At 55.2% G+C, this 18,142-nt stretch overlaps 2 protein-coding genes across 6 annotated transcripts in view; both read right to left on the bottom strand.

The window, feature by feature from the left end:
• The window catches only part of FBXL18 (F-box and leucine rich repeat protein 18), a 39,630-nt gene extending 32,884 nt beyond the window's left edge, over positions 1–6,746 (bottom strand). For 3 of the 4 annotated variants that reach the window (XM_068523881.1, XM_068523879.1, XM_068523880.1), the window contains exons 1-2: positions 6,624–6,746; positions 666–881 (exon numbers count right to left, since the gene is read on the bottom strand). In XM_068523881.1, the coding sequence (XP_068379982.1) occupies positions 666–881; positions 6,624–6,641 (234 nt within the window). In that variant the 5' untranslated portion in view covers positions 6,642–6,746. The remainder of the gene's footprint in view (positions 1–665; positions 882–6,623) is intronic. The other variant, XM_068523882.1, reaches the window with a different exon arrangement.
• A 6,841-nt stretch (positions 6,747–13,587) lies between these two features.
• ACTB (actin beta) lies at positions 13,588–17,018 on the bottom strand. Of its 2 annotated transcripts, XM_068525070.1 has the most exons (7): positions 16,911–17,018; positions 16,068–16,196; positions 15,680–15,919; positions 14,768–15,206; positions 14,501–14,682; positions 14,208–14,358; positions 13,588–14,073 (listed from the first exon to the last, which is right to left on the bottom strand). In XM_068525070.1, the coding sequence occupies exons 2-6, from the start codon at positions 16,188–16,190 to the stop codon at positions 14,215–14,217; spliced, it is 1,128 nt and encodes a 375-aa protein (XP_068381171.1). In that variant the 5' UTR covers positions 16,191–16,196; positions 16,911–17,018; the 3' UTR covers positions 13,588–14,073; positions 14,208–14,214. The 2 variants fall into 2 exon arrangements, with proteins under 2 accessions (XP_068381171.1, XP_068381170.1); XM_068525069.1 differs by having other exon boundaries at positions 13,588–14,358.
• Between the last annotated feature and the right edge of the window lie 1,124 nt (positions 17,019–18,142).

Genomic DNA, 18,142 nt, shown 5'->3' with positions numbered 1-18,142 from the left:
CGGCAAGCCACAGACTATAAGAGAAAATATTCACAACACATCCCACAAAGGACTTGCACCAGAATATATACGGAACTCCCAAAACTCACTAAGAAAAAGATAGACAATAACGAATGGGCAAAAGCCTTGCACAGACACTTCTGAGAAGATACACAAATGGCCTGCGCACCTGATGAAAGCATAATGGACGGCATCCTCCATCAGAGAATACAAGTTAAAACTACAATGAGAATACCACCTCCCATGCATCAGAACGGCTAAACTGAAAAGACTGACAACACCAAGTGCTGACGAGGATGCAGAGCAACCAGAGCTCTCGGATGCTGCTGGTGGGGAGAGGTGGTGCCTCCGACTGTGCTTAACTCCACAGGAAAGCCCAACACTGACAGGGGGCCCGCACGTCCACTCCTGGGTACCTATCTACCAGGAAGGCAGTCTCCCTCCTGGCCCAGTGCCAAGGCCCAAGACCCTTCCAGAAGAGCGCCTGCTCTACCTGTGCCCTGGCCCAGATGGCACGCTACCTGCACTTTTGGGCCCCTGGCTTTTGCCGTGTCATCCCTGCCAGTGCCCCACCACTGCCAGGCTGTGCGGGGCCTCAGTCGGGCACCTCGGTTGTTCCCCATCTCTGCCCCCCGCATGCCAAGCGCCACCCCCAGGCCCCTCACCTCATAGTCCTTCTGCAGCAGCACCGTGTGGGTGAGGCTCTTGTCCAGGCACAGCGCTGCGAGCTTCCGGCAGGTGCGCCGGACGTTCAGAATCAAGTCTATGCTGGGGACGTGGCTCAGGATGTGCAGGAGGATCTCATCCGAGAAGCCCAGGAGGTGGGCATCATCTGCCACCGCGGCTGCTGCAGCGGGCGCATCGCCGTCGTTGGATGTGTCCTGAAAATAAGGGGCACCAAATTCCATGGGATCCCCCAGGGTGGCCCGCAGGCAAGGGAAGCCTTCACCGCAGTCCATGGGGAAGAAGAGGCTGTTACCAAAAATCTTAACTGCAGAGCAAAAAGTCCCCAACATTCTCCGAAAGCCCCTTTTCAATCTGCACACCAGGATCGCTCTTCAAAAGTAACAGATATGAAATTTAAGAGAGATTTTTCCTACTCAAGGTCTCCAGCCAAGTCTGGCAGGTTTCCAACTCAACTCATGACCATCAGCTGAGGTTGTTCATTTGTAAAAGCTGCTATTCCCCCCCCCCACCCCGCTCTGCCCCGAATGTCAGGCTGTATTCTTAAAACATCCTTGGGCAGGTGAATTCCATCAAGAAACAATGATAATTGGTCTTCACCAATAACAACAGTGCCTTCACCTCCCAGGGTTGCTCTGACAGGTAATGAGTTACCATTATGTGTATGATATGTGTATCAGCTCTTCAGGACAGCGCTGGATGGGGAAAGGACGAGTCAAATGAGAGAATGAAACTATGAGGCCCTTATAAATAAGAAACAGCACCTACCGGACCAATGACATTTTTAAATCTCAAGATTCGTAACAAACAATAGGAACGGCACAACGCCTCTCCACTTATCAGACTTTCTGGTTAGAAATCCATGTTGGGGACTTCCCTGGTGGTGCAGTGGTTGAGAATCCGCCTGCCAATGCAGGGGACACAGGTTCGAGCCCTGGTCCGGGAAGATTTCACATGCCGCGGAGCAACTAAGCCCGTGCGCCACAGCTACTGAGCCTGCGCTCTAGAGCCTGCGAGCCACAACTACTGAAGCCCGCGCACCTAGAGACTGTGCTCTGCAACGAGAAGCCACAATGATGAGAAGCCCGCGCACCGCAACGAAGAGCAGCCCCTGCTCACCACAACTAGAGAAAGCCCGCGCGCAGCAATGAAGACGCAACACAGCCAAAAATTAAATAAAATAAAAAATAAAACAAAAAAGAAAGAAATCCATGTTGGTATTTCCAGTAAGATGTCCACTCATCTTATTGTTTCATTCTGCTTTTGCAAATATCTGCAGAAGGTTTTCTGCCCTAATGTGGGCTTCCCGTCTTACTGACCAGTGCCTGTTCAACCAAGACAAAGAGGGGACAGACCTATGTCAGTGTGCCGTGAAATCCCCAAATCAAGGCCAAAGGAACTGGGATGCTCTAAGCAAAGCCCATGGTGGGGAGGAATCCCTGTATCTTCCCAACACCTCCTGAAGGGCCCCTCCTGCCTTAAACGTCCTCACTGACGGGGTGCCTCTCTGACACTCCCAGGAGAGAGAGTACCCAGAACTATTTCTACTGCCTTTTCCAGTGATTCTGTCTACGAGCCCCGCCTCCTCTGTCCTGCCTCTTTTTCCATACATATTTGCATGGATGGAAGCCTCCAGGCTTGGAAAGCCCTGCTGCTGCCATGGCAACCGTTAAGTCCAGGGAGGAAGGGCCTGTCTGCACACCCCACACAGGCACCAGGGGTTTCCCCGGGAGCTCTGACTGCGACACCCCTCCAGCCCCTGCATCCGGCCGAGCCCTTGCCAGGCCGGGAAAGGTTTCCCCGATTACTGCCCACCCTTTCCACGGCATCGGCCCCTCCCACTCTCCCTTCTTCCTGAGAGGCAGCAGCCAGACTTGCCTTCCCTTCCCTCCTTCCTTCTGAAGTGCCCTCAATCCTGTCTCCCTCCTCCCACCTTTACAGGGGCAGAAGGCAGCCATGAGACCCAAGTCCATAGCTGCCCTGGGTCACTGTATTCTGGGGTCTAGTGTTTTGAACCATACGTGACTTTCCTGAGAAATTTCCCAGACCCAATCATCTGGGATCACCCCAGACACCTGTTAAAAAATCAGATTCCCAGGCCACATCCTAGACCTAGGGACTCTATCTCCCGAGAGAGAGGCTGGGACCAGGGGCAGTCCTTATCAGGCAAGCTTGGTATACAGGGATCCTGGGCACAAGTGGGAAGAGCTGGGCCTGAATTCCACTGAGCAGCCTGAGGCTGACCCCTTCTGATGCCCGATTCGCAGATTTATCAAAGTAAGAACGCCGCTGCAGAGCAAAGAGAACACAGGGCAAAACACTCCCAGACACTCCAGCATCATGTAATTTCCAGTTACAGTATGGAATACTGAATTTCTCTTAAAACCACCTAGAAATTACATGAATTAAACAAAAACAAAACAAAACAGGAGGTGAGTTGCAGCTTCCTCCATCCAGTCTCAGCACCCCCGACACGATCATCTTCTCCACATGCTGTGCCCCAGTGCTGTCCTTAGGCCAGCACCCCATCCTGGGACAGGCGTTCAGGGCAGGAAGTCATATTGGTTCCCCCGGGTCTCCCGACGGCCAAGCCTGGGAGGCCCAGTCGCGCTGGGTTTGCAACAGTTGAGTCTTTTCCCTGGAACGGAGGCTTCATTTCTAAGTCCGTGCACCTTCCCCCCAGGAAAGGCAGCGAGTTCTGCAGAGGTAACGGCAGATAGGGGGCCGCCGCCAGGAGGGAGGGAGGAGGCCGTCGAGCTTCTTCACCTCTGAGCGGGGGTGTGTGAGTGGCCCCCGCTCGCCACAACTAGAGAAAGCCGGTGCACAGCAACAAAGACCCAACGCAGCCAAAAATAAATAAATCAAATAAATAATAATAAAAATTTTTTAAAAAGAAATAGAAAAAAAAACTGGGCAATGAGTACATAGAGGGAAGTTCATTACAACATTCTTTTGCAAGTGTGTGGAATTTTACATTTTACTTTTGTTTTTGGTGTTTTTGATCACAGGAGTGGCCTGAGGGATGCTTCTCACATTGCCCCTCTTCTTAAGCCTCTGCTTCTCCAGTTGGCATTTTCCGGAATGTCCCCTGATACACAGCACTCAGGCCTCCAAGCCTTTGCACAAGCTGCCCCCTCCACCCAACGTGCCACCACCCAAAAGAAACTGCTACTCTCGGAACTTCAGCTCAAAGGCTCAGTCCCCAGGAAGCCCTTCCAGCATCCCCCAGACACACTTAACTCACCCTTCTCCTCCACTGCCGCCCCAGCTTACCCTCCTCCCCCTCCAGTCTCCAGCCTCATCAGGTGAACTGTACTGGTTTGTTGCTTGCCTGTCTCCTCCCTAGGCCAGGAATGGCTCCTGAACAGGGATCACTTTTTAATGCCCAAGGGAAAGAGCCATTCAACTGGGTGTCAACGAACCACGGCTTCAGAATCATTTGAAGAGCTATTAAAAACGCAGAGCCTGACTCCTCAGAAACTCAGGGAGCAGTCCTAGACATCTGCATTTTAAGCCCAGCAAGGATCCCCAAAATCAGACCACCCCATTCTGAAATCAGAGAGTGGGGATGGTGGCACAACCTTGTGAATATATTTTAAAACCACTGCATTATGCACTTTAAAAGTAAATTTTGGGACCTCCCTGGGAGCTCAGTGGTTATGACTTCGTGCTTCCATTCATTGCCGGGGGCGTGGGTTCGATCCCTGGTCAGGGAACTAAGATCCTGCATACCACACGGCGCAGCCAAAAATTTTAAACTGAAAAAAGTAAAATAAAATAAAAGTGTAAATTTTATGGTATGTTAACTATATCTCAGTCAATCAATCAATCAATAATTAGACTGTCCCAGACACTTCCCTGGTGGCACAGTGGTTAAGAATCTGCCTGCCAATGCAGGGGACACGGGTTCAAGCCCTGGTCCGGGAAGATCCCACATGCCGTGGAGCCACTAAGCCCGTGCGCCACAACTACTGAGCCTGCACTCTAGAGCCCACGAGCCACAACTGCTGAGCCCGCGTGCCGCAACTACTGAAGCCCGCGTGCCTAGAGCCCGTGCTCCGCAACGAGAAGCCACCGCAATGAGAAGCCCGCGCACCGCAACGAACAGTAGCCCGCAGTCACCGCAGCTAGAGAAGAGGCCGCATGCAGCAGCGAAGACCCAACACAACCAAAAATAAAAAAATAAATTTATAAAAAATAAAAAAATTGTAAAAATAATTAGACCGTCCCAGATAAAGGGACCTTGATCATGTCCAGGATAGAGCAAGACTCCCCCTCTCTCCTCTCAAGCCAAAAGACCCTCAATGGGGCTTCCCTGGTGGCGCAGTGGTTGGGAATCTGCCTGCCAATGCAGGGGACACGGGTTCGAGCCCTGGTCTGGGAGGATCCCACATGCCACGGAGCAACTGGGCCCGTGAGCCACATCTACTGAGCCTGCGCATCTGGAGCCTGTGCTCCCCAACAAGAGAGGCCGCGACAGTGAGAGGCCCGCGCACCGCGGTGAAGAGTGGCCCCCGCTCGCTGCAACTAGAGAAAGCCCTCGCACAGAAACGAAGACCCAACACAGCCAAATAAATAAATAAATAAAATTTTAAAAACTTGCTATCACTACACATTTTATAAAAAAAAGATCCTCACGATGGGACAAGAGGCCTCACTGGGCAGGGCCCCGACATATGATTCAAGGAACAGAGGGGCCTTTGTGCCAGGACCCCTAAGACCAAGGTGCCTGACAGCCCCCCCCCGCCCCCCCCCCCCGCCACAAGCACACGCGACTAACGGGAATCTGCTAACGCAGCCAGGCTATACCCCCAGGATTCTTCCTGAGGGAGCTGGTACTCTCTGGCCCTTCAATCCTACTACCAGCGAGCAGGTGGGCCCCACACCTTCCCCCTCAATCAAGGGGCCACTTCCGAGCCAAATCCGCTTCAAATGAAGAACAGCTATCGGCAACCCCAGCCGCCTCCCACGCACTCATGCCGCACGCGCTCCTGCTCCCCCGAGCACGAGCAAGCCCGCAAGGCTTAGGGAGTACGCTCGACGGCCTGAGTCCCGGACGACAGGTATAAATACACGTGCACACAGGTACACAAACAGGTAGGTGGGAATCAACAAAAGGGAAGACCCTAGTCACTGTCCGGATCCCCCATTTCCTGGTCTACAGAGAAAATTCCCTGCACCCCATTATAGGAACTCGGTGGGTTTCTCCGTCGGACCCAGATTTGTGGAGCACTGGGGAAGAAATTCAGGGTGAGTCACAAGTCCCCCAGGTGAAATGGCTTTTCCTCCACCACCCCCCAAGTCACACAACAAGCAGGCTCAGAGGAAAGTGGGCTGGACTGAAACCGAACGTTCAGCGACACAGGATGGGATGGGAAGGGAAGTGGGCAGGGAGGAGGAACGTCTCAGAGCTCCAAGGGCTGAGCCAAGGCACAGGGGCATGGGAAGAGGGCCTGGGAGACCTAGAGGAGCTGGAAACTCTGGGGAAGGCGGGAGAGGGGGAGAAGTCTGCCGATCAGGAATGCGGGACCGGCAAACGGATGGAAAACCGAAAGTTGGGAGAGCTTATGCCTTCGGATACAGGATGAGGTCCTAGGGGGCGGGATGGGTCAAGAATGGGGGATGCGGGATGGGGTAAGGGGCAAGGGGCAAGGCCAGGGTAGGGATGGGAAGGACGGGGTGAGGCCAAGGCCAGGGTCGGGGCAGGAAGGACCAAGCCAGGCCGACGCCAGGGTCGGAGTGGGAAGAACTGAGCGGGGCCGCGGCGGCGGGGGTCAGGATGGGAAGCACAGAGTCAGCAGAGGTCAGGACGGGAAGGATGGAGCGGGAAAGGGAGCGAGACGGAAAGGACGCAGGGGAACAGGAGTCGGGGTGTGGAGGACCGAGCGGGACCAAAGCCGGCGGGAAGGGAGGAGAGTAGAGACAGGCGCCTGGCGTACCTCTCCGATACTGGCCATGTCGAGGGCGAGACGAGCCGCTGCCGCCGGAGCCAGAGCTCCGGGGCCTTCCGCCTGGCTGACCAGGGATGCTCAAAGCCGGCGCGTCCGAGGCTCCACAGAGACCCGGGGCAGGGGGCGGGGCCTCTCGCCACTTCCGGCGCCCGCCGATACGCACTTCCGCTAGCCCGTGGGCGGGTCCCGCGCGGCCGTCATGTTGGGTGCGGCGTGCAGCCAAGGGCCCGGTAGGGCTGGGTAGAGCGCGGGCATCCCAGCCCGGCTGCACTTGCTCTCCGACGTCATGTCCCGCTCCTCGGCTCTCTGCACGCCGCTTTCCAGCCACACAGGCCCCCTCTTGCCGGCCCAGCACTCTCCTGACTCTAGGCCTTTGCATTTGCCGGTCCCAGTGCCTGCAGTGTTCAGAAACCACCTGTCAGAGAGCCGATCCCTGAGCCCCTTGCAGAAAATAGCATCACCCCCTCCCCATTCTCGCAAACACACACCTAACCTAACAAATAACCTTGTCCTCTGTTATTTTTCTCCATAACTCTTTGCACTATCTGATCTACTGTACCTTTTTTTTTTTTTTCCTGTCCTCCCCAATAAACTGTAAACGCCCTGTACCTAGAAAGCTCCCTGACATGGGCGCTGAATAAATATTTTCTGGGTAAATTAGTGTATGGATGATATGCTCTCACCTGTAATCTTTTGCATTTACAAATCATTTACTAATAAAAATTTGTGGGGAAAGAAAGAACTGGATATGAATGCTAGAAGTCAGAAATGAAGACGTTGAGGCTTCCCTGGTGGCGCAGTGGTTGGGAATCCGCCTGCCAACGCAGGGAACACGGGCTCGAGCCCTGGTCCAGGAAGATCCCACATGCCCGCGGAGCAACTAAGTCCGTGCGCCACAACTACTGAGCCTGCGCTCTAGAGCCCGCGAGCTGCAACTACTGAAGCCCACGTGCCTAGAGCCCATCCACCGCAATGAGAAGCCTGTGCGCCGCAATGAAAAGTAGCCCCAGCTCTCCGCAACTAGAGAAAACCCCTGCGCAGCAATGAAGACCCAACGCAGCCAAAACTAAATAAGTAAATAAATTTATTAAAAAAAAAAAAAAGAAATGAAGATGTTGACTGGGCCATGCTCCCTCCAAAGACTCAAGGGAAGAATCCTTCCTTGATTTTTTAAAAATATATTTTAGATTTTATTTAATATAGTTTAATATATTTTAATTTATTTATTTTATTTATTTAAATATAAATTTATTTAAATTTATTATTTATCTTGTTTCCAAATAAGGTCACATTCTGAGATTCCAGGTGAACCTGAATCTTTGGGGGACGCTATTCAACCCAGTACATCAAGCTTCATATCAAACTCTCCCGGGGCCTCATTCCCCTCCCACCTCACCAGGTTGAGCCAGTTTGTATCCAGAGAACTCTGATGGCTCCAACTGTGGGCGGACCACCATGGGGACAGGCACAGTCCTTGCCTCAAAGAGCTCATGGTTAGGTTAAAGGTTAGGAACCACTTGAGGCAAACACGTGTTAACGGGGTTCCCATTGTTTTTTGTTTACTATCAAAACCTCAACAGTGAAGCCCAACTCTGACTCAGGCAGGCATCTGAGGGTTTCACAGAGGCCCAGGTTCTTCTGACTCCCTGACCCATTCCTTTTCTTCCCCTATAAGCCATAATCAGGTATGTTTCTCATTGTGGCAGATGTGTTTATTTTCCCTCCCCCACTAGAACAGGGCATGGCTGCAGCAGACCCTTGATCAACATTTGTCAAATCAATGATTGATTAAATGAGATTATGCAGGTACGTATCCAGCAGAGAGGAGCTATTCAATACACAGAAGCTGTAACCTCTACCACTCTTACTCTTTCTAATGAGAAAGCAGTCTCACATTTCCTGGGCATCCCCAATTCTGAGGAACATTTGAGTTGGAAATCACTGCGTGTGGGGCGGGGGAGTCAGCCCCGGTGCCTCACTGCTCTCACTCTGTCACAAGCCTTTCCAGGTTTCGGTGACACTTCCTCACAGCGTCCACCGAGAAGTGTAGGTGAATGGATAAATGAACTGTAGTCCATCTGAACCGTGGAATAATATTCAACACTAGAAAGAAATGGGCTATCAAGCCATGAAAAGACATGGAGGAGGGACTTCCCTGGTGGCGCAGTGGTAAGAATCCCCCTGCCAACGCAGGGGACACGGGTTCAAGCCCTGGCCCGGGAAGAGCCCACATGCTGCAGAGCAACTAAGCCTGTGCGCCATGCTGCAGAGCAACTAAGCCTGTGCGCCACCAACTACTGAGCCTGTGCTCTAGAGCCCGCGAGGCACAACTACTGAAGCCCGCGCGCCTAGAGCCCATGTTCTGCAACAAGAGAAGCCGCTGCAATGAGAAGCACGCACACTGCAACGAAGAGCAGCCCCCCTCGCCACAACTAGAGAAAGCCTGTGAGCAGCAACGAAGACCCAACGCAGCCAAAAATAAATAAATAAATAAATAGATAGATAGATAAATTTTAAAAAATAATAATAAATAAAAAATTAATTAATTAAAAAAAAAGACATGGAGGAAACTTAACTGCATATTACTGAGTGAAAGAAGCCAATCTGAAAAAGCTACATACTGTATGATCCCAACTACATGATGTTCTGGAAAAGGCAAAAATTATGGAGATAATAATAAGATCAGCGGTTGCCAGGACTTAGGGAGACCAGGGCAGGGAGGAATAGGCGGCGCACAGAGGATTTTCAGGGCAGTGAAACTACTCTGTATGATACTGTAATGGTGGATGCCTGTTCAAACCCATACAATGTAAACACCAAGGGTGAACTCCAATGTAAATTACGGGTGATACGATGTGTCAATGTAGGTTTCATCAGGGGTAACAAATGTACTGCTCTGCTCTGCTCTCTGGCTCTAGCTGGGATGTTGGTGGTGGAGGAGGTTATGCAAGCCCGGGATGTATGGGAAATCTCAGTACCTTCCTCTCAATTTTGCTGTGAACCTAAAACTGCTCTAAAAATTAAATTTTATTACTTTTGAAATATGTATATCTGACCTGCTCACTCCTGAAGGCGCTCCCTCTGCCTTTGCCTGTGTTGTTGCCTCTGTCAGGCGGCTCTCACCCCAACTCTGACTCATTTCTCAACATCCCTTCCACAGAAAACCTTCCCCTCCCCCCGACCAGGTCACTGTTCCATTATTCTCTGTCACCATTCCTCCAAGTATTTCTTGAAGGCATTTATCCCAGTGGATAATTAAGAGCCATCAGTATGAGTTTTTGGTCCACATCTGTCCTCCCACCAGTCCAATGCCATCCACTAGAATTTTCTACAAGGTTGAGAATGTTCCATACCTGTGCTGTCCAATGGGCACTTGAAATGTGACTTGTGCAACTGAAGAACTGAATTCTTGTAATTAATCTAAATATAAATAGCCATGTGTGGCTCGTGGCCCCCTAGGGGACAGTGCAGCAAGATTGGAAGCCCTGGGAATTCCCTGGCAGTCCAGTGGTTAGGGCTCCACGCTTTTACTGCCGAGGGCCCAGATTGGATCCTCGTTGGAGAACTAAAATCCCACAAGCCGCGTGATGCAGTGGGAAAAAAAAAAAAAAAAAACACTGGCAGCCCTGTGAGGGCAGGGACAATGTTGCAATACTACTGCAGCACTCCCTCCCTCTAGAACTGTGGGGCTGCTTGAAATGTTAAGTTGAATGATGACTAAGGTGAATGAGTGAACGAAGGCGCCAAACGTGGCTCTGAATGATCCCAGCTCCCGAGTCCCTTGGGTGATTCCAGGCTAGAGGGTGTGTTCCAATCCTGCCACTGGCCCCTCAGAGCTGCCTCACAGCCCCAGGTCCCCCCAGAGAAGACGACTGGCCTGCAGAGGATCCAAGCATCCTCCCTGTGTCCTCACTGCTGGGATCCAGGAAGACACGTCAGGATGAAAGGAACCACCCAGGGTTCTGAGCCCCGCACGCCAAGACTCCCCTCCTCTCAGGGCACCTGTTAGGGTGGAGTTCCATCCAGGCAGGGGGTGCTTCACAGAGGAGGGACATTCCAGCGAGAGATGGTTTCAGCTCCTTAAGAAGGTGAACCTCAGGTGGTCAGAGCGGCCTATTGGGGGAGCCAGCCACCTGAGAAAGCAAGGAGCCTCCTGGCCCAGGGCAGAGGTGGCTCGAGGGTCAGAGTGCAGAAGCCAAAGTTCTGTAAAGGATGGTTGTGTTGGGCTGAACCTTGCCTTTTCTGGCCTGTTGCTCTGTTGGGCTTCACAGGTATTAGGGTCAAATTCCAGCTTCCTCACTTATAAGGTGGGTAACCTGGGGCCAGTGCACCTGTCCTCCCTGAGCCTCAGTTTCCTAATCTGTAAAATGGGTGCTGAGAGGAAGGCGGCAGGTAATGCAGCACCCTCTGGCTTAGCCCAGATGATCAGCCCAGCTGTGGCCCCGGGAGGAAAGGAGCAGCACCTAAAGGGTCAAATGTGTGTCTCCTTTCAAAGGAAAAGACTGAGGGAGCACCAGCTCACAGCACCCCTCCAGCTATTACTGACATTCCCATTTCTCAGATGGGCATGTGGACAGTAACGTGACTTCCCAGGGCCACATAGAAAAGACACATAGCCCCATCCACCCTCCCATTCATCCCCAGGCCTCTGCCCTCAGCCAATCAGGGCCTCTGCCTGAGACATGCACGCCCACACTTCCACCTGCCCAGGCCAGTGTCCTCTGGCCAGCTCCCACACCCCTCCCACAGGAAGCCTTCTGAAGAAGCCTCCTGCTCAAGAGCCACGGATACCCCCATCCCCCCATCAGCCAGGTTTATGGTCCTTTATTACCTTATTTGTTGGAAAAAGGCAAAATGATGACTGCTTTTTTTCCTCTTTTTTTTAACCTGTATTTCTTAGTTTTTTTTCAGCTTCACTGAGGTAGTTTGATGAGCTTTGATGTATGTCTACACCCGTGACACCATCACGCATCAACATGATGAATGTCTCCATTTTTCCCAGACCGCCACGCAGCTGCTACTCTTTCTTCTTCTCATTATCACCACTGGTACTGGTACATTCCTATTTATTCTGTCTTGCCCAGTAAGCTGGGCACCTCGTGAGGGCAGGAAACACACCTGATTTCTTCTCCACTGCATCCCATAGCGCGGCACAATGCCTAGCACAAATAGTGTGAGGGAGGAAGGAAGAGAGAAAGGGAGGGAGGGAGAGAGGGGAGTCTCCAGATTGACAGCTTCTCCAGTGCAGGGTCTGTGTCCAAGACATCAGCACAAGTAGGTACTCAACTCTTTTTTTTTTTTTTTTTTTTAATTAATTAATTTATTTATTTTTATTTTTGGCTGTGTTGGGTCTTCGTTTCTGTGCGAGGGCTTTCTCTAGTTGCGGCAAGTGGGGGCCACTCTTCATCGCGGTGCGCGGGCCTCTCACTATCGCGGCCTCTCTTGTTGCGGAGCACAGGCTCCAGACGCGCAGGCTCAGTAATTGTGGCTCACGGGCCCAGTTGCTCCACGGCATGTGGGATCTTCCCAGACCAGGGCTCGAACCCGTGTCCCCCGCATTAGCAGGCAGACTCTCAACCACTGCGCCACCAGGGAAGCCCGGTACTCAACTCTTATCGGTGGAAACTTGCAGCTCCCAGAGCCCAGGGCTCACCACCATCCCTGAATTAGACCAAAAGAGCTGGAGCTAACCGGGGAGGGACTTCCCTTCCTGGTTCCCAGGCCTCTAAGACTGCACAGGGTCAGGGCGAAGCATCCTCCGTGCTCTTCCTCTGGGCCAGCTAATAGAGGGCAGCGCCCTGGGGAACAGGACACCTTCTGGATGGCACATTCTGCACCCGCCATGCTGTTTCATGTACTGACCTAGGAAAATCTGCCCAGGTTAGCCCGGGGACCGCGGGCTCCCCTTTGGTTTTTGAAGCCATCAGGAGGTCGGACAGCCCTCTTCCCACCACACACCCCCAAGATGCTGCACAAAAGGTGCCTTTCTGAGGGTCTGCACTGTCCCTAAGATGGGAGGCGGTGGGTCACCCCATCCTCGCGGGCCACAGCTCCCACCGTCCCCAGCGGAGCCCTGGGGGAGCCCAGGTTCATGGAGGGGAGGGGGCCCCCCAAGGCCTCAATTCTGGATCGACTTGGGGGCCAGTTTCCATGTCTTACTATCTCTGGCGGTGTGGGAGAAGCCTCACCCACTTTCCCTCCATGTCAACCACAGCTTCTAACAGAGTGGAGGCCAGCCAGGCTTGGAGAAGAGTCCCAAACTGACCCCGCACTCCAGGCTGCTTCCCGGGGAAGGTTCTTGGGAGAACTGGGCCAGATCTGCACTTGAAACTGGGCACCAAGAATAAAGGATGGCGTCCACCCTCCGGTCAGAAGAATAAAGGATGGTGTCCACCCTCCGGTCAGAAGGATGCAGGCCTCAGCCATGCCCCCAGCCAGACAAATAGGGCCATCTCTGCCGACCCCGCATCCCCTCGCCCACAGGCCTCGGATGGGTGGCGCTGTCCCTTCTATGGGGGTCACTCCAGGTGAATGGGCAGGTGTTAAGTCTGAGACCCTACCCTCAACCTCAGAGCCCCTGGCTCTCCCCAGGTACTGAAGGGAAGGTGAGGACAAAGCCTGTGGCCTGGGAGACCCCACTATCCCAAGAGGACAGTGAGGAAGCAGCACTCACAGGGACGAAGGTCCCCACCCAGTTCTGCGAGGTGGGTACAGGTACCACAACTCCCTAGCTCCCCACTCTCCCAGCATCTGGACCTCAGAACCCAGCGAGAAATACAGGGGAACAAGGGCCAGGCAGGGAATTCACTTACACAGGATTAGAGGCCAGAATCCCTAACTCCTCCCACATAACGCCACTCCCCAGACCCTTCAGGGTGAGAGGCGCCTCAGAGCACCCCCAGTGCCCCATCCTTCTCCCCAACATCCAACAACGCCAGCCACAAGCCACGTGTTTCTTTAAGGTGTGCACTTTATTGAACTGGTCTCAAGTCAGTGTACAGGTAAGCCCTGGCTACCTCCGCACCTCAACCCGCTCCCAGGGGGACCAAAAGCCTTCATACATCTCAAGTTGGGGGACAAAAAGGGGGGCCATGATGGCTGACCATTCAAAATAAAACAAACAAAAAGAACAAGTATTAAGGCAAAGATTAAAAAAAAAAAATTGTGGAGTACATAATTTACACAAAAGCAATGCTATCACCCTCCCCTATGTGGACTCGGGCGAGGACTGGCCCTTCTCCTGAGGGAGAAGTGGGGCGGTTTTTGGGAAGGCAAGGGACTTCCTGTAACAATGCATCTCACGATATTTGGAATGACTATTAAAAAAAAAAAAAAAAAAGAACAATGTACAATCCAACTCCTCGGCCGCATTGTAGAACTTTGGGGAATGCTCCATCCAACCGACTGCTGTCACCTTCACCGTTCCAGTTTTTAAATCCTGAGTCAAGCGCAAAAAAACAAAATCAAAAAAGACAAAAAAAAAAAAAAAAAAACCAAATAAAGCCATGCCAATCTCATCTCGTTTTCTGCACAAGTTAGGTTTTGTCAAGAAAAGGGTGTAACGCAACTAACAGTCCGCCTAGAAGCATTTGCGGTGGACGATGGAGGGGCCGGACTCGTCGTACTCCTGCTTGCTGATCCACATCTGCTGGAAGGTGGACAGCGAGGCCAGGATGGAGCCGCCGATCCACACTGAGTACTTGCGCTCGGGCGGGGCGATGATCTGGGGAGAGAAGGGGCAGTGAGGGCTGCGGCCGGCCCAGCCCTGGTACACCAGGGGCCTACAGCAAGGCGGCTGGCCTTGACAACCACCACGCTCATCTGCACCCCCCAGGCGCCCAGGCCAGCTCAGGCCAGGCACTCACCTTGATCTTCATCGTGCTGGGAGCCAGGGCGGTGATCTCCTTCTGCATCCTGTCGGCGATGCCTGGGTACATGGTGGTCCCGCCAGACAGCACCGTGTTGGCGTAGAGGTCCTTGCGGATGTCGACGTCACACTTCATGATGGAATTGAAGGTAGTTTCGTGGATGCCACAGGATTCCATGCCTGAGGAGAAAGAGAAGCCAGACTTAGCTTCCAGTGTGACCAGAGTGACCCCCGTGTGGGGCGGGCATGAGACCTCCTTACTCACCCAGGAAGGAAGGCTGGAAGAGAGCCTCAGGGCAGCGGAACCGCTCGTTGCCAATGGTGATGACCTGACCATCGGGCAGCTCGTAGCTCTTCTCCAGGGAGGAGCTGGAGGCCGCGGTGGCCATCTCCTGCTCGAAGTCCAGGGCGACGTAGCAGAGCTTCTCCTTGATGTCACGTACGATTTCCCGCTCGGCCGTGGTGGTGAAGCTGTAGCCACGCTCCGTGAGGATCTTCATGAGGTAGTCCGTCAGGTCCCGGCCAGCCAGGTCCAGACGCAGGATGGCATGGGGGAGGGCGTACCCCTCGTAGATAGGCACCGTGTGGGTGACCCCATCACCGGAGTCCATCACGATGCCAGTGGTGCGGCCAGAGGCGTACAAGGACAGCACAGCCTGGATGGCCACGTACATGGCTGGGGTGTTGAAGGTCTCGAACATGATCTGCACAGAGAGATGGACCATGTCACTCCTGGGAAGCCACCGGGAGCAGTCAGGCCAGACTGGGCAAAGATTAAAAAAAGATTGCAAAGACATGCAAAGAGTGCAAGGAACATGACTAAGTGTGCTGGGGCTCCCAGGACGGGGATTCACTTCAGATCTATTGTGCACCTACTGAATACACACGCCAAGGCCACTTTATAGCAGCCTCGTCGGCTTTGTCACACGAGCCAGTGTTAGTACCTACACCCACAGCACTTTATGCTTTCAACACCTAGTCAGGAAAGCAAACACAAGAAAAAGATTCCATCTGGGAAAAAGCAAATAGAACCTGCAGAATTCCAAAGGAGACTCAGGTCAGAGAAGAAAGTCCTAGGAAAATGGCAGAAGAAAGAACAAGTGAGAAAGGGCGTGGCAAAGAAGGGCAAGAAACGAGGTGCAAGGGGGCGCCCAGGCGAGGCCGGCGGGCCACTGACCTGGGTCATCTTCTCACGGTTGGCCTTGGGGTTCAGGGGGGCCTCGGTCAGCAGAACGGGGTGCTCCTCGGGGGCCACACGCAGCTCGTTGTAGAAGGTGTGGTGCCAGATCTTCTCCATGTCGTCCCAGTTGGTGACGATGCCGTGTTCGATGGGGTACTTGAGGGTCAGGATGCCTCTCTTGCTCTGGGCCTCATCACCCACATAGGAGTCCTTCTGGCCCATGCCCACCATCACGCCCTGCGGAGGGAGGAGCAAGGCGCCTTCAGCTCAGGCATTGCCCCACCGACCCTCACCCAGAAAGACGAAGGCCTCCCCCTTCCTCCCTCCGCCTGCTCCCGAGAGGGGAGCCCCACCCACCAAGTCAGACCCGAGGCGGGCGCCTTACCTGGTGCCGGGGGCGCCCCACGATGGAGGGGAAGACGGCCCGGGGAGCATCGTCACCCGCGAAGCCGGCCTTACACATGCCGGAGCCGTTGTCGACCACAAGCGCAGCAATATCGTCATCCATGGCGAACTGCGGGGAGACCAGGACCATGAGCCGTGCGGCCGCCCCCGCCCTACCCACTTCCGGCGCACCGCGCCTTCGAGCCGCCAGGGGGCGCCGGCGCGCGCCCAGATCGGGGACAAAGGAAGCCGGCCGGCCGCGTTATTACCATAAAAGGCAAACGCGGGTTGGAGGCGGCCCCGCCGCTCGCGGCAGGAAGCCAGGCCTCCGCCCCCCCACACCGGGCGCCGGCCCCGCCCCGCCCAAAAAACACCACCCGGCGAACGCGCAGCGGCCACACCCGCGGGAGCCAGCGGCGCGAGAAGGAAGTGCGCGCAGGCGCTCTCGCGCCGCGGCGACCCCACCCCTTCCGGCCGGCCGCCCCGCCCTCGCTTCCCGAGCCTAACGCGCACACGCACGCGCACTGGTGTCCCCAGCCCCCACCCGGCCCTGCTGCCCCGCCGCACCCTCCCGCCTCGCCGCCTCGCCGCCCCGCCGCCCCGGTGCCCCGCCGTCCCGCCGGCGGAGCGAGCCGCCCGCTCGGACAAAGACCCGCGGCCGCCCCGGTCCCGACGGAAACATTCTGGGAGCGCGCCCCGAGCGCAGCTCCGGCCCCGAGCTAGGAGCGCATGAGTTCACTCCCCGCAGCCGGGAGGCTGTCCACGGGGCCGGGATCGCGGGGCTGCCTGCCCGGAGGAGGCGCGGGCCCAGCGCATCAGCGGCCCGGCCGGCGCGGGGCCCTACCTGGTGGCGGTGTAGACCGGCGGCGAAGGCGGAGCGGCGAGGGCGAGGGGCCTGTGCTAGCGGAGTGGACGCGGTCTCGGCTGTGGCTGCGCGTCGCGCCGCCGGGTTTTATAGGGCGCCGCCGCGGCCGCTCGAGCCATAAAAGGCAACTTTCGAAACGGCCAGCGCTGATTGGCCCCGCGCCGCTCACTCACCGGCCTCGCCGCACAGTGCAGCATTTTTTTACCCCCTCTCCCCTCCTTTTGCAAAAAAAAAAAAAAAAGAGAGAGCGATGGACTGGAAGAGAGCGAGAGCGAGATTGAGGAAGAGGAGGGAGAGAGTTTTGGCTTTGGGTGCTGGGCCCGCGGGTCGGGGGGTGCGAGCCCTGGGCCGCCGCCCCGCTGAGCAGTGCCCGGTCCGGCCCCGCGTGGCCAGGCCTGCACCCGGCCTGCCTGCCTCTCCGGGTCCCCCCACACCGGGACCCTCCGGGTGTGGATGCCCCAGAGCAGTGAGCGACCCGGTGGGCAAGGGTCAGCACAGATGGCGAGAGTGCCTGCTTGCTGTGGGCGCATACTTAAGGAACAGTTGTGGGGGGAGGGGTGGGCAGCGAGTCACCCCCTTTGCCCACATTAGCTCCAGTGCCCAGAAAGCCTGGGTTACAGGGGGGCCTCTGACTGGGGGTGCTGAGCTTGCTGAGTGGGATTCTCCGTTTGCTAAGGGGCACATTACTACTCAGAGACCTGGGGCTGAGGACCATGGTGTTTCATGGGGGAGTCAGGGGGGCTGGTGGCCATTTAACAGGGGCTTCAAGACCACAGTCCCCAGGGACAGGGCCGGCCCCCCCAGGGGCCAGCAGCTAGAAGTTCCCTGTGAGGAGGGCTCCAAATCTCCCCTGCTGCAGACCTGGGGAGTGGTGGGCTCTGGAGCAGAGAAACTGTTCCCATGGAGCTGGGCTGCCTCGGAGCTGCCTGGTCATGCCCAGCCAAGGCCAAGCCTGGGCTGTTGGCCGGCGACCCGGGCAGCTGCCGGCCACTGCTGGGCGCAGGCAGGCAGGGCCGTTCGGCACAGCTCTGGGGCCCGGGGCCCACCATCCATCGTCTGTCCGTCATGTGCAGCCACAGCTGAACTGCCCTCCTGGACCATCTGGAGGCCACCAAGGACTGGGGAAGGACACTCAGTGTGCCAGAGAGGAGTGAGGGTGAGGGGGTAGAGCGGCGGTGACAGTGGCTGAAGGCCAGCTGCCCTCAGAGAAG

Source organism: Eschrichtius robustus, chromosome 16 (assembly GCF_028021215.1).
Source record: "Eschrichtius robustus isolate mEscRob2 chromosome 16, mEscRob2.pri, whole genome shotgun sequence".
Taxonomy (NCBI): domain Eukaryota; kingdom Metazoa; phylum Chordata; class Mammalia; order Artiodactyla; family Eschrichtiidae; genus Eschrichtius; species Eschrichtius robustus.
The sequence above is the reverse complement of the archived record's forward strand: the minus strand, read 5'-3'. Positions and strand labels throughout refer to the sequence as shown.

Excerpts from the sequence above, each read along its gene's own strand:
- ACTB (XM_068525069.1), bottom strand. The coding sequence starts at position 16,190 with ATGGATGACGATATTGCTGCGCTTGTGGTCGACAACGGCTCCGGCATG. Across the intron at positions 15,920-16,067 it reads TGGGGCGCCCCCGGCACCAG|GGCGTGATGGTGGGCATGGG; the intron begins GTAAGGCGCCCG and ends CTCCCTCCGCAG. Across the intron at positions 15,207-15,679 it reads ACCGTGAGAAGATGACCCAG|ATCATGTTCGAGACCTTCAA; the intron begins GTCAGTGGCCCG and ends CTCTCTGTGCAG.